A 12,297-nucleotide genomic window follows, 5' to 3' on the forward strand; every position below is an offset into this window, starting at 1 on the left:
AACTAATTTGATTTTTGGATTTGAACTGGAAAGAATACTAAGTAACCAAAATCCCTCTAGAGGGGGTTTGGGGACATTACAAGAATGGCTGAAGGAGGGGAAATTCAAGCTGAATTGGACAGAGTCTTTGTTCTCTTGGGAAAGTTACAAGGCCAAATTGATGTTTTGGCTACAAATGTTGCAACTCTGGACTTAACAGTAAACAAATCCATTGAATTTGATAAGGACTTGACTCAGGAAGCCCATGCAGCTGGACAAGAAGAGAAACTTGAGAGTTTTGAGAGTGTGAAGAAAGAGATATATGTTGTTCCTGAGGAAAAGGAAGGAGGAGCTGTAATTTCACAGATGATAAAGGAGAGCCAGAGGCCTGACATGATGGCTACAAAGGAAAATAAGAACTTGATGGTGAAAATTTGGTCTGAATTGGAGACTGAAGAATGGAGAGATCTTCTTATGTGGAGATCTGAAGACCCAAGGATTACAAATTTGATTAAGGTGGAAGTTGGAGCTTTGGAGACATTTGGACTTGAAAGGATTAAGAAACAAGATTCAGGCTCCACTTTTAAATATGGAGGTCTGGCTGGAAGAAACATGGACTCTATTGGACTAGAGCTTCTCCGAGATTTGGTGTTTAATACCAAGAACTATCAAAAAAACCGGCAGAGAGGAATTGAGAGAGAATTAAGAGCCTCGGACGTGAGGTCTCCAGGCTGATAGTAGATTGACTGATCGACGCTTATTGGGGATTGGAACCGGGAAAGGGGGGGTGGAGTTTGGGAATCCAAACGGTGTATAATTGTAATCTGTTTTGTTTTTATTTTGTTTTGTTATCGTGGAAGGGAATTTAGGCCGACTTTAGAAAAAGGCTTTAAGAATAAGCACTGATGTATAATCATTGATGTCTACAAGGCAAAATTGGTTTTTCAAAATGAACTAAATATAAAATATAAAAAGGTTAAAAATTAGGGACAAGAACTTGTTGAACCAACAATTTGAATTGGAACACAAGAGGGGGAGGTGTGGGGAAGTCAGGGAAATATGTTATTGAAAATAAGGATTCTGAATTCTATGTGTTTTTAAACTTTTTTGTTTCTTCTTTTTTGATTTTTTAATGTATTATAATGGAAAATTTTAATAAATATCTTTTTTAAAAAAAAAATAAAAGGCCAGGATCGTGCAAAGGTTCTCAAGCAATTCTCATACTCGTGCATCTCTCTAAATTCAAGCAGGCACTTGGAGTTTGAGTTCATCTTGCTCAGTACAGCCTCCATTTCAGAAACCAATTTTGTGACTTTTAGCAGCGTTCCTCTGGCATGACTTACCTCTTTATAAGGTTCGACATTAAGCTGCATTAAGCTGACTTGGTTGGTTTCACCTGTGAACATCAACGTAAATGAGAGAGGGGGAATCGCACCCAAAGCAAAATGCAGTTGTCAAAAGAGGAAAACTGTGGCCAAAAATTAAGAAAGATAGCCCAGTAGCCAAGCCCTGTTTGGTTTGTTCTGTTCATATACTTTTATTTTAAATATTTCCACTCTGCTTTTCAGCCCAAAGAAAAGGCTCTTAGAGTGACTTAGCATGATAAATAATAGGTAAAAAAGGTAAAGGTAAAGGACCCCTGGACGGTTAAGTCCAGTCAGAGGCGACTATGGGATTGCGGCGCTCCTCGCTTTAGAGGCCGAGGGAGCCAGTGTTTGTCCACAGACAGCTTTCCGGGTCATGTGGCCAGCATGACTAAACCACTACTGGCACATGGAGGACCATGACGAGTGCCAGAGTGCATGGAAATGTCGTTTACCTTCCTGCCGCAGCGGTACCTATTTATCTACTTGCACTGGTGTGCTTTAGAACCTCTCAGTTGGCAGGAGCTGGGACAGAGCAATGGGAGCTCACCCCGTCGTGGAAATTCAAATCACTGACCTTTGGATTGGCAAGCCCAAGAGGCTCGGTGGTTTAGACCACAGTGCCACAATAAAACACATACACACACACCACACAAAAGGAAAATGGCTTGCTGGGAGAAGGGGGGAAACCCCTCAGGCACTAGTTCTTAGTTACAAGGTTTTCATAAGTTTTATTTCTGGTGGGAAGGCGGAAAGCAAGCTCACTACAACTGTTCTTTCTTTGGCTGATTATTTTTATATTGTGAAATAACTCATGGTCCTGAAGGCATCACTGTTTAGAGAAGTTTTCAATGTTTGATGGGCAGTGTATAAATCATAAATCATCATCATCATCATCATCATCATCATCATCATCATCACACTATATTCATAGTGCCGCTACTGTGTTGTTTTATAGTGGGTTTTGTTTTAAAAGACCCTTGAGTTTTGGGTGGCCATCCAGCTGTCCAGTTGACCTCAGTGTGAGTCCACTTAGCAAAATCCCTATATAAGTGGCCTATAGGGTGTAGCTCAAATTAAATCCTACTCTGTTCAGTGAGGCTTACTGTTAAAGTGTTGGTGAGAAGGACTGTAAACAGTTTACCTGGAATCAAGTCTCATTGACTTTTAGCAGGGCCCACTTTCTGATAAGCAGGCTTGATACTGCAGATAGACACACACCCACACCCACACACACCCACACCCACACACACACCCTTTCGGTTAACAGGGCATGCAGATATCTTCTAAACTGGGGAGTAATTTAGTCTGCAACCCTCAACCCATTTGCCTGGGAAATCAGCGCAACTTACTTCTGAGTCGGCACGTATAGGATTGTGCTGTTCATCACCTTTATTGGCTACGGTCCTAGCACCATTTAATGACAAAATATTACATGCGAATTCAGTTCCGTGACTTTAACGGTCTCTTTGCACCCCAACGTTATGCACTTTGTAAATCAGAAGTAAGTTCTGCTGACTCTTGAGCTCATTGGCACTTATTCTCAGCCCGGGAATGTTGTATAGCAGAGTTTCCTAAACTTGGGTCTCCACCGGTTTTTGGACTACAATTCCCATCATCCCTGACCGCTGGTGCTGCTAGCTAGGGATGATGGGAGTTGTAGTCCAAAAACAGCTGGAGACCTAAGTTTGGGAAGCCCTGGTGCATGCAGTGGCGTAGCGTGGGTTGTCAGCACCCGGGGCAAGGCAAGTAATTTGCGCCCCCTAACCCGTGGATTTGCGCCCCCTAACCTGTGGATTTGCGCCCCCTAACCCGTGGATTTGCGCCCCCTAACCCTAACCCCCAGATGTTGCGCCCAGTGCGACTGGCCCCCCCTGCACCCCCCACGCTACGCCACTGGGTGCATGGCATTCAAACCTTACCATTGAACCGGCACATGTCTACTCAGAGGTAAACCCGAAGGAGTTCAATGGCACTTACTTTCCAGATAAATGTGTGTAGGATTGCAGCTTCATTGTGTTTTTATAAGGGATATGCTAGTCTATCTGTTCTGGTACATTCAGTGCGGGATTTACATATAAGCTAAACAAGCTGTAGCTTGGGGCCCCACTCTCTTGGGGCCCCCAAAAAATTTAAAGAAAAAAACAACTGGATGTACATTTCCAAAATATAAGATAAAAAACAAGTAAAATAAAACCTACATATGGCTACAGTGTTTTGTGTTGTGTAGGCTCCTATGATGTAAGTCATGGGCCCCGCCTGCTAGCCTGCTCCCTAAAATATCACTGGTTTGCTCATTTCTATATATAGGGTGCCTACATTCTGCATGTGCAAATGGCTTTAGATACCTATTAGGTCCACAAATTACCATATAGCATATATTCAATACAAAAAACAGGGGCAATTTGTTGTTGACAAAGGACAGCTGGACATATGAAGGGCCCCATTACCTTCAGTAGCTTAGGGCCTCATCAAACCTAAATCCAGCCCTGGGTACATTGTGCAGGTGTGTGTGTGTGTGTGTGTGTGTGTGTGTGTGTGCTGCACCTGAGAGCAGATGCAAAGGAGACTCCTTTACCTTTAAGACTTATATACCAGAGGGATTCAACGGGTGTACTTCCTGTATACCTGAAGGAGCGTCTCCACCCCCATCGTTCAGCCCGGACACTGAAATCCAGCGCCGAGGGCCTTCTGGCGGTTCCCTCATTGCGAGAAGTGAGGTTACAGGGAACCAGACAGAGGGCCTTCTCGGTAGTGGCGCCCTCCCTGTGGAAGACCCTCCCTTCAGATGTGAAGGAAATAAGCAGTTATCCTATCTTTAAAAGACATCTGAAGGCAGCTCTGTTTAGGGAAGTTTTTAATATTTAATGCTGTACTGTTTTTAACGTTTGATTGGGAGCCGCCCAGAGTGGCTGGGGAGACTCAGCCAGATGGATGGGGTATAAATAATAAATTATTATTATTATTATTATTATTATTATTATTATTATTATTATTAATTATTATTCTCTCATTCCTTCATGACAAGCGGCAATTGCATAAGCATCTTTCCTCAGACACAGGTCTGGGAATTGGGTTCAGCACATCCATGCTAGTGTTACAACCTTTTTCCTGATTTGGTGTTTTGAAGGTGTGTTGTAGAGAGTTCTGAGGGAACTTATGTGAAGCTCTTTGAACACATGCTGTATAAATGCTAGGCACTGATATATTTTTATTTCTTTATGGGACACAGTATCTGGCATCTTGAATAGCTGCCTCACAGAACTCATGAAGCCAAACTGAGCAGGATTTAACCCCCACCCATCAGTTGACAAGTAGGTGTTAAATCCTACTCAAAACCAGTTTCCTGGGGGGACTAGGCCTGCACACAGCTTTTGCAGGATTGATGAATCATGGTTTCAGAGATGGCCTTGTGGATGAACTTGGACTGGAGGTTCCCCCACCCTGTGCTAGAATGACATAGTGCTTTAATCCACTTTAACTGAGGAAGCTTAATTTGCAGCGTGTGCTTGAATACCTCCTGCAAAATACTGACAGTCTAGAAGCCTCCTTGGAAGTTTACAGAATGGTGCATCTCTTTCTTCCGCCTTGCTATTTTATTCCTTTTCCAATGTGCAACATCAACTTCTTTTCTTTATTTTTAACATTCAAAAAAGGGTGAAAGGAGAAAAGGTACCCTTTTCGGTATCTCGTCATTTCTACACATGACCGATGTATGTTTGTATTAAACGGCTGGCTGTGAATGATCATCGCTGGAGAGTTCATTACAAATGCATGGGCTTATTTTGCCTCTCATCTTAAAACGTATTGTTGCTTAAAACCGTATCTTTGAATTTAAAGGTGACCTCGTTTCCTTTCCCTCTTACTTGATTTTTTCAGATTATTCCAATGGTGCAGGAGTTTATCACTGGAAACCTGGGGCGTATGTTTATCGAACCACCTCCTTTCGACTTGTCCAAGGCATTTGGTGACAGTCATTGCTGTGCTCCGCTGATTTTTGTGTTGTCTCCTGGTGCAGACCCCATGGCTGCTCTTCTCAAGTTTGCAGATGATCAGGTGCGTTGAGGACCATTACAACGGCACTCTTTGTAGGTGCAAGGTTTTAAAGCGGGGTCTACTCTTTCTCTTCTTCTTTTTTTTAAAAAAAATATTTATTTAATTTTATCAATAGAAATTTACAGTCAAAAAAGTTGTATGGTCATTTTGTGAGATTCTCTGAATCTCGTGACTCCCCCCGTCCCCTACATGGGTCCTTACTACAATAATTAAAACTACATAACTACATATCAATACGTTCTCCACTATTTTCATTTTTCCAAATTGTCCATAATCTTCGTTACTTTACAAGTGCTTCTTATAGTCCAGCTAAAGTTTTGATGTAAATTATAACCCCCCCCATTCCTTTTTAAAGTCCTTGTCTTCTTGGTTCCTGAGCCTCCCAGTTAGTTTTGCCATTTCGGCATAGTCCAGCAGTTTGGATAGCCATTCTTCCCTCTGTGTTATTGCTTCTTTCCATTTTGGGGCTAGTAGCATCTGTGCAGCTGCTGTTGTGTACATGAAAAGTATTTTCTGGTCTTTTGGTACCTGTACAGTCATACCTTGGGTTGAATGTGCTTCGGGATGAGCGCGTTCGAGTTGTGCTCCACGGCAACCCGGAAATAACGGAGCGTGTTACTTCTGGGTTTCGACGCTTGCGCATGCGCAGACGCTCAAAATGACATCACGTGCATGCGCAGAAGCGGCGAAAAGCGACGCGCACGTGTGCAGGCGTGCCATCACTAATTACGTTTGCTTCTAGATGTGAACGGGGCTCCAGAACGAATCCTGTTCGTGTCTAGAGGTACCACTGTAATTCCTAATAAAAAAGTCTTCTGCTTTATTAACAGTATTTTAAACATTTTAAAAAATTCATTGTATACCATTTTCCAAAATCCTTTAGTTGTCTTACATGTCCACCACATATGAAAAAGATGCCTTCCTTTTCCTTACATTTCCAACAAATATTTGAACTTGTTCTATACATTTTTGATAATTTAGTAGGAGTGAAGTACCATCGACACATCATTTTCATGTTATTTTCTTTCAGCGTACAACACGCTGTAAATTTTAAATCTATTTTCCAAAGACTTTCCCAATCTGCCATTTGTATATTATATCCCAAGTCCTTAGTCCAGTTTATCATAACCGATTTAACCTGTTCATCATACGCTTTCTCAGTCATTGTTCATGGGCCTCCTTCCCCATTGTAGTGAATTAGGGAAGCTCCATGTGTGCGTTGGAGCACCTGAATATGAAACCAACTGCTTGAAGAGAAAGGCTTTGCTACTCTGGATCTCACATGTAGGCGTAATGACTCATTATGGGCTTAAACGTCTGCAGAGTTATCGATCTTCTCTTTCATATGTATTCAGGCCAAGGACACAGCCCCTTGCTTATCTCCAAATGTCAGGGTAGTTTTGCCTGTAATCGTTAATCTCCCTAGACTTGGGCTCACCCAGAGAGACACCCAAATAGACGCACTTGGTGGATGTGCATTGTCCTAATGAGTGTTACATCACTCTCTGCAGTAGATAGGCATCTCCTTGTACTTACGTGGATCTGCCGTGGGGGTGTCGATAATCACCGTGGCAGATCTGTTTTTCAGGTTTGCACACCTCGCTCTCTGCAGGGTGGTGCTCTACTTTTGATGGCCTCATATCATGCCACCTCAGTGCCCTCCCTTATCTCGCTTCCGTTTTTGTTTCCTGGGGAAGAAACCAGGAGCCCGTCACGCATACCGGCTTTCCATATCAAATGTACAATTGTCCCCGTTCCACCTTTGTTATTTTATAAATGAATCGGAATCAGAAGAATCTTTATTTGCAGCAGCCACTAGCCATGGCAATAAAATAAAATGTACTGAAGACAGGGGTAAAAACTTAACTATAGAAAATAAATTTGGGGGGTTTACATCAGGGGTGTCCAACAGGTCGATCGCGATCTACTGGTAGATACCTGGCAGGTTTTGGTAGATCATGGTCGATCACAGGGTCCCTTTCCTTATTGTTGGTAAAATAGAATCCGGCCCCTCCCCCTCCCCCCACCCTCCATTATTGGAAGATCGGCAGAATGGCAGATGGAGTACAGTCATACCTTGGGTTGAAGTAGCTTCGGGATGAATATTTTCGGGTTGCACTCCGTGGCGACCTGGAAGTAACAGAGCGCATTACTTCCAGGTTTCGCCACTTGCGCATGCGCAGACACTCAAAATGACATCACGCACATGCGCGGAAGCGGCGAAACGCGACCTGTGCACGTGCAGGTGCGTCTTACGTTTACTTCAGAATGCGAATGGGGCTCCGGAATGGATCCCATTCATATCCAGAGGTACCACTGTATACTCATTGAGGCTGTTTGTTCCCCCCCAAAAAAGTGCTGTCCTCCTCCCTAAAAAAAATCAGAACTTTGCCCTGAACCTCTAAAAAATGGGGCTGTCTTTTTCCCCTTAAAAAAAGCTCAACAGCTTTGCCTTGAACCCCAAAAAGATTGTTGCCAGTATATCACTGCCAGTTTTTAATTCTGTGATTAGAATTACCCCTGGTTTACATCAATAATCAAATAATAGATATTATTCTAATTGCCCCTGCTAAAAACCTTGCAGTTTTTGCTGTCGCCTGATCATCTTGATCTGCTAAAAGAAAGGACACAGTAGCAATGGTTGAGCAACCCGGCGTAGAGAATAATAGAAGGGTAATAATAACCTCATTCCTCAAATCTTTATAAAGAGTGCATGCCAGAAGCACATGAGCCACTGACTCAGTACTGCCATCTCCACAAGGACATAACTGTTTTCCCAGTGAATTTTTGTTTTGTTTTGTTATGCTATGAATGCATTTCTTAACTGACACGGAGAAATTAGGTTTTATTGTGTTGTTGTTGTTTGAATGGCAAAGAGGGGAGTGTGAGCAGCTCGTGGGATGAGGGCTGCCACTCTTCTGCCCCTCACAATGCTCTAGCCATGAGCATTTCACAGAAATGGTCCCTCCGTGTGGACAGCATATTAGCAGAACTGGCCTTGTTTGTGTTGAAGGGTGCGTTCCTTTCAGCAGAGCATAGCCTCCCACAGGTGATAGAAAACTACTGCTGAGGGTGAGGCTTTTGATATGAAAGGTTCACGTTGGGTGGAAAGGAGTTGGAGAATCTTATCAGCAACCCCGACAACTCAGTAAACAAAAGGAAATGAGAGAGACTTTCATGTGACATTTACTGATGTTGACTGCATTGGATTAATGCGGAGCCTTCTCCTTGACGGGCTGACATCACTTTGTTCAGCGATACTGTTATGTACTGAGTTGAATAGGATCCGAAATGCAGCAGTATGATTGGTCTGCAGGAGCCACCCAATCCAGCTCCAGATGGAAGTGAATCCACAACCTGATTGGCCTACAGGAGAATTCCGGAATTAGCCAATCACGTGCAGCCCATTGTGTAAATAATGCATATAAAGCAGATACTTTGGGGGAAATTCCATTCCTTCTTACCACTATGAGCTGAATAAAGAGCATGAAATCCACTCTCGACTCTGAGTATATTTCAGATACTCTCTTCAGCAGTTGTGGAATTGTATCCGTTCTTGTGTTACAGCGACAGTATTATTCCCTGTCCCTCACTCATTGAACGTTTGTATGTGCAGGGCTTCGGGGCTTCAAAGTTGACCTCTTTGTCGCTGGGCCAAGGCCAAGGCCCCATCGCCATGCGCATGATCGAGAAGGCGGTGAAGGAAGGAACATGGGCAGTCCTGCAGAACTGCCACCTGGCAACATCATGGATGCCGACCCTGGAAAAAGTCTGCGAGGTAGCAAATGCTGTCAGTAGTCACTACGACACCTGATGTCAATCTTTCAGTACCAATGGGATGCTAGGGCTCCTGGGTTCCTGCAGGAACTTCTCCTGGGAGCAGGCAGGCAAGGGAGGGAGCAGGCTGGTTTGTCACATAGAAAAATAAATAAACGAGAATGGTGCTTGCCTGTTTTGCCACATATCTTACGTTCTACAAATACTGGAAACTTACTTTTTGATTTCAGGTGAAAGCTGGGAATCTGGGGGCTGTGGTTCACTTGGGGGGGGGGATATTTGCCATTCCAAATATTCACTTATAGAGGTGTGTATGTGAAGGCACACAGGCACACACACTTTTGGGGTATGCAAGGGTGTGCTGGTTCACTTCAATAGAGGTAGCAAACTCTTGCCTGCAAAGGAACATAAGTGCTGGTTCATCCCCTCTCTTGGGACAAATTGGGCAGCCATGTTATGCTGGAGAGCTCCACATCCACAATAGAGTGCCTGTGTCTGGAACTGGAGACCCAGCTTAGAGAACTGTTTGACCCAAGAAGAGATTCCAAATGTTTTGAAATCAAAACGAGCTTAGGTAAAGGCAAAGGTACCCCTGCCCATACGGGCCAGTCTTGACAGACTCTAGGGTTGTGCACTCATCTCACTCTATAGGCCGGGAGCCAGCGCTGTCCGCAGACACTTCCGGGTCACGTGGCCAGCGTGACGAAGCTACCCTGGCGAGGCAGAGCCACACACGGAAACGCCGTTTACCTTCCCGCTAGTAAGCGGTCCCTATTTATCTACTTGCGCCCGGGGGTGCTTTCGAACTGCTAGGTTGGCAGGCGCTGGGACCGAGCAACGGGAGCGCACCCCGCCGCGGGGATTCGAACGAGCTTAGCACAACCATTGATCAAGAGGTTTCGCAATTTCCTTTTGTAAAACTCACGCAGAGGCCAGGGTGTGTTTGAAAGATGCAGAGGCCTTTGCGAGAAAGGTTTTGACGCACCTGAAACCTCAGCTTCCATCCTCACTGAGTCCTTACACAGAATATTTTCCCCTTCTAGGAACTAAATCCGGACACAACGCACCCTGATTTCCGCCTTTGGCTCACGAGTTACCCATCACCCAACTTCCCTGTGTCTGTGCTTCAGAATGGAGTGAAAATGACCAACGAGGCCCCCAAAGGCTTGCGGGCGAATGTGATCCGTTCCTATCTGATGGACCCCATCTCCGACCCAGAGTTTTTTAACAGCTGCAAAAGGCCTGTTAGTACCTTCCTTATTAGCCTGGTTTCCTCCTCCTCCTCGTAAAGCAGCTGAAACAGACCCTGGCGGTTGTATTTTGTGTTTGCTGGTTTAAAACCCGCCGAGCGAAATAGCCCTCCTTCTCTGCACTGAAGTCGGCAGTTGATTACCAGCTCCCGGGATGCAGTAATAGAGGATTTTATTAAAATTTTATTTTTATTTTACCGCCAAGCTTCATTCCGTCTCCGCCAAGCTTTGGCGGTGGTGCCATTAATAATATAGCTTCCCATTTAAAAAGTCAGGAGGAAGTAGTTTTCGTGACACAAATCTGCAAGGCAGGGGAGAAATTCCTGTTGCAAAAGAATAGCTGAGCCGTGCACTGCTGAGAATCAAATCTTTAATCGCAGGCATTAAAATGCTGGCTCCATAGAACTGGGGGAGCTAAAATGGCCGTATGGGTTGATGGATGGCGCTCATAAACACTTCCTTTAGAATAACAGCTCAAACTAGGGAGCCACCTGCTGTTTTCATAATTAGGTTTCGGAGAGCGGATGTGCTTGACCCAAGATAATTTCCATGATAGGTGTCGTAATTAAGAACCGGAGACGGTTGCGCTTAAACCGAGGCTATGATCCTTTTCTGCTTTCCTGGCAATTAAAAAAACAAATCCCTAAAACTTTTTAGATTGGGGGGGGGGGACCTCACCCAGATCGTTGCTTTTGAGCAGGAAGAGAAAAGATGCAGGAAAGGAGGAGCAAGATGGCGTTTTAGCATGGTAATGTTGTGCCATAGTTGGTCAAAAAGGAAGGCATCGTGCGGCATTTTCCAAAGCCCCAAACCTTTTATTTGGGCCCGTTCTTTCTCCGAGCACCTCTGATATCATCCAATGACCTGCTGCAATTCATCCAAGTATCCTGGGAGATCTGGATTGAATGGTTGGCTTAAATGGTCCTGTGGCTCTGCTTTCTTCTGGACAGATTTTAGGGGCAGCTGCACACTGTAGGCACCCTTTCTTGGTAGCCAGTGGCATGCAATGAATTTTTTTAATAGGGGAACAGTTAGGTCCAGAGGCAAGGGCGATTGGGGGCAGGTGGACAGCGGCAACGTTGTGCATGTGATGTTGTGATGTCGTGTGTGACAGCATCGTGCCTCCTTCCTTAAATCGAACAGGAGCTTCCTAGGCTTTGGGAAGGAGGCACCAGTTCTCTTGAAAGGAGACTGGAGCCCTCCTGCCTCCTTCCCAAAGCCGGGTGGACATTGAGAAGGTGGTGGGAGGGCTCTTGGACCCCATCAGAGCACCGTGCCTCCCTCCCTAGACAGGGCAGAAACTTCCCGGGCTTTGGTGTCAGGGAAACATTTAGGGGACTAGCCTAGTCCCCCTAGCACATCACTGTTGGAAACTGCTGTATTTTTTGCTCTATAAGATGCACTTTTTGCCTCCCAAAAAGTAAGGGGAAATGCTTTCATTGCCTTTGCTGTGCATAGATCCCTCTTGCTGTTCTGGCTTCTGGGATTAAAAATATTTTTTTTCTTGTTTTCCTCCTCCAAAAACTAGGTGCATCTTATGGTCTGGTGCATCTTATAGAGCGAAAAATGCAGTATATTTGAGAAATGGTACTTAAGATGTAGATCAGTTTGACTGCTGCACAAACTAGGATGTTGGGTCTGCCCATTTGCTATGTGAAATGACTGAGACTGCTGGTTAATATATTTTCCATTTGTTTTATTTCTGTACAACGTCATAAAGATGCTCAAACTACCCAAGGCAGCAGACGGGTCTGTTTCAACATGGGCCAGCCTCAGTTATGTAGGACTGGTTTTTACAGCTAGAAAAGGCGTACCAGAGAGGTGTGCTGAGCCTTCCTCCACCTGCCCATGGCTTACCTCCGGGTATTACT

The 12,297-nt window shown here is 44.5% G+C and overlaps 1 protein-coding gene across 2 annotated transcripts in view; it reads left to right on the forward strand.

Annotated features, from left to right (window-relative positions):
* Window positions 1–12,297, forward strand: part of DNAH7 (dynein axonemal heavy chain 7) — a 163,843-nt gene that overhangs the window by 138,903 nt on the left and 12,643 nt on the right. The window contains exons 54-56 of one of the 2 annotated variants that reach the window (XM_053360481.1): window positions 5,223–5,399; window positions 9,016–9,177; window positions 10,220–10,420. In XM_053360481.1, coding sequence (XP_053216456.1) covers window positions 5,223–5,399; window positions 9,016–9,177; window positions 10,220–10,420 — 540 coding nt within the window. The remainder of the gene's footprint in view (window positions 1–5,222; window positions 5,400–9,015; window positions 9,178–10,219; window positions 10,421–12,297) is intronic. The other variant, XM_053360487.1, reaches the window with a different exon arrangement.

This window comes from Podarcis raffonei, chromosome 1 (assembly GCF_027172205.1).
Source record: "Podarcis raffonei isolate rPodRaf1 chromosome 1, rPodRaf1.pri, whole genome shotgun sequence".
NCBI lineage: Eukaryota > Metazoa > Chordata > Lepidosauria > Squamata > Lacertidae > Podarcis > Podarcis raffonei.